Raw genomic sequence first — 1497 nt, 5'->3', positions numbered from 1 at the left:
GCCGGGCGCGGTGCCCTCGGGCGCCGAGGGAGGCTGCTGCTGCTGCTCATTATCATCCCCCTCGCGCCATTCGGGGTCACTATCCAAGTCAAGGTCCTCATAGGCGGGCGGCGCGGACGCCGCCTGCGGCGCGTCGAGGGGGCCCGACGGGCTGGGCTCGCCGTCGGGCGCGGGCGCGGGCGCGGGCGACGCGGGCGGCCGCTCGGGCGCGTCCTGCCACGAGGCGGTCGGGCGCCGCTGCTTGCGCGGGCGCCGCTGCGGCGCGGACGAGCTGCCCGACGCTTGCTGCTGCTGCTGCTGCTGCTGCTGCTGCTGCTGCTGGGGCTGCTGCTGCTGCTGCTCTTCCTTGAGCTGCTGCGGCTGCACTTCGTTCAACTGCTGCTGCTGCTGCTGCTGCTGCTGCTGCTGCTGCTGCTGCTGCTGCTGCTGCTGCTGCTCGTCAGCTATGCTGCAGCCATGCAGCTCCCCCTGCCCCCCAGTCGACGGCCCCGCGCCGCGCGCCAACGGCCCCATCACGTGGAGTGTGCCAGGGCCAAGCAGGCGCGCCGCGGGCGCGCCCGCGCCTGCTGCGGCTGCGCCGGGTGCAGTGGCAGACTCCAAATCAGGGACCTTCTGGCGCAACCAAGCCAGGCTTGGGGCGGGGCCTGGGGCGTCGCCCAGGCCCGGGGGGCTGGCACCAGCCGCGGTTTCGACCCCCTGCTCCTGCTGTTGCTGCTGCTGCTGCTGCTGCTGCTGCTGCTCTGGCCGTTCCGGCTGCTGCTGCAGCAGCTGCTGTGCATCTCCACCCGCCAGGGCCGCGGCCAGCTGGAACGCGCCGCCGCCGCCCCCCAGCATTCGCGGGCTGGCCAGCGTCCCCTCGACTGCCGGCGCGCCGCTGCCGTCGAGGGCGGCGACCGCGGCCGCGGCGCGCCTCAGGGCTGCGAGCAGGTCCACTTCAATCGGCTCCTCCATTGTGGCCGCGGGCCGCGGGCGTTCGCCCGGCGCGAGGGCCGCCAGCGCAGTCGGGTGTGCTGCTTCCCGGTGTAGTGTCGCTCACGCTGTCGACAAGGCCCCGCACTTTCCGCGCCCGGCCGCAGGGGCCGTCCCCGGCCGGCAGGCTGCTAGAAAGTCTGGAAGTATGCCCCAGAACTTCAGGAATTCCCCGGTGACCTGTGCGGATTCACCAGGCAGGCTGGGTAGCGTGGGATCACTCGAGTCGCTCACAAGGGATGTGCTGCAGGCCGGCGCATGTGCGGGGGTGTTCTTGAAAAATGGGACCCTACTTTTGTGGCCGAGGTCGGGTTGCGTGCAAGAGGAAGCCAACACCACGGGGCATACCAGCAGGCAGCCTTGATAGCGTGCCTTCCCAGTTGTGCGAATGGCACAAGCTTGGTGTAAGTCTTGAACCGAGCAAAGTCAACTCAGGGCCTGGGGGACGCTGGCCAGGGGATGTGCATAGCCCGAGGACTCATCGGCGCCCGCCAAACAACCAGGGGAGGCGGCGACGCATTGCGCAAT

The 1497-nt window shown here is 70.9% G+C and overlaps 1 protein-coding gene across 1 annotated transcript; it reads right to left on the bottom strand.

Annotated features, from left to right (window-relative positions):
- Positions 1 to 80: 80 nt before the first annotated feature.
- MNEG_16138 (hypothetical protein) lies at positions 81 to 951 on the bottom strand (the record flags this gene model as incomplete). Its single annotated transcript, XM_014035391.1, has 1 exon — positions 81 to 951. A coding segment is annotated over one exon (871 nt), but the record flags the coding sequence as incomplete, so codon positions are not given.
- Between the last annotated feature and the right edge of the window lie 546 nt (positions 952 to 1497).

This window comes from Monoraphidium neglectum, assembly GCF_000611645.1.
Source record: "Monoraphidium neglectum strain SAG 48.87 unplaced genomic scaffold scaffold06034, whole genome shotgun sequence".
Classification (NCBI taxonomy): domain Eukaryota; kingdom Viridiplantae; phylum Chlorophyta; class Chlorophyceae; order Sphaeropleales; family Selenastraceae; genus Monoraphidium; species Monoraphidium neglectum.
This window is presented reverse-complemented; position numbering and strand designations above follow the sequence as displayed.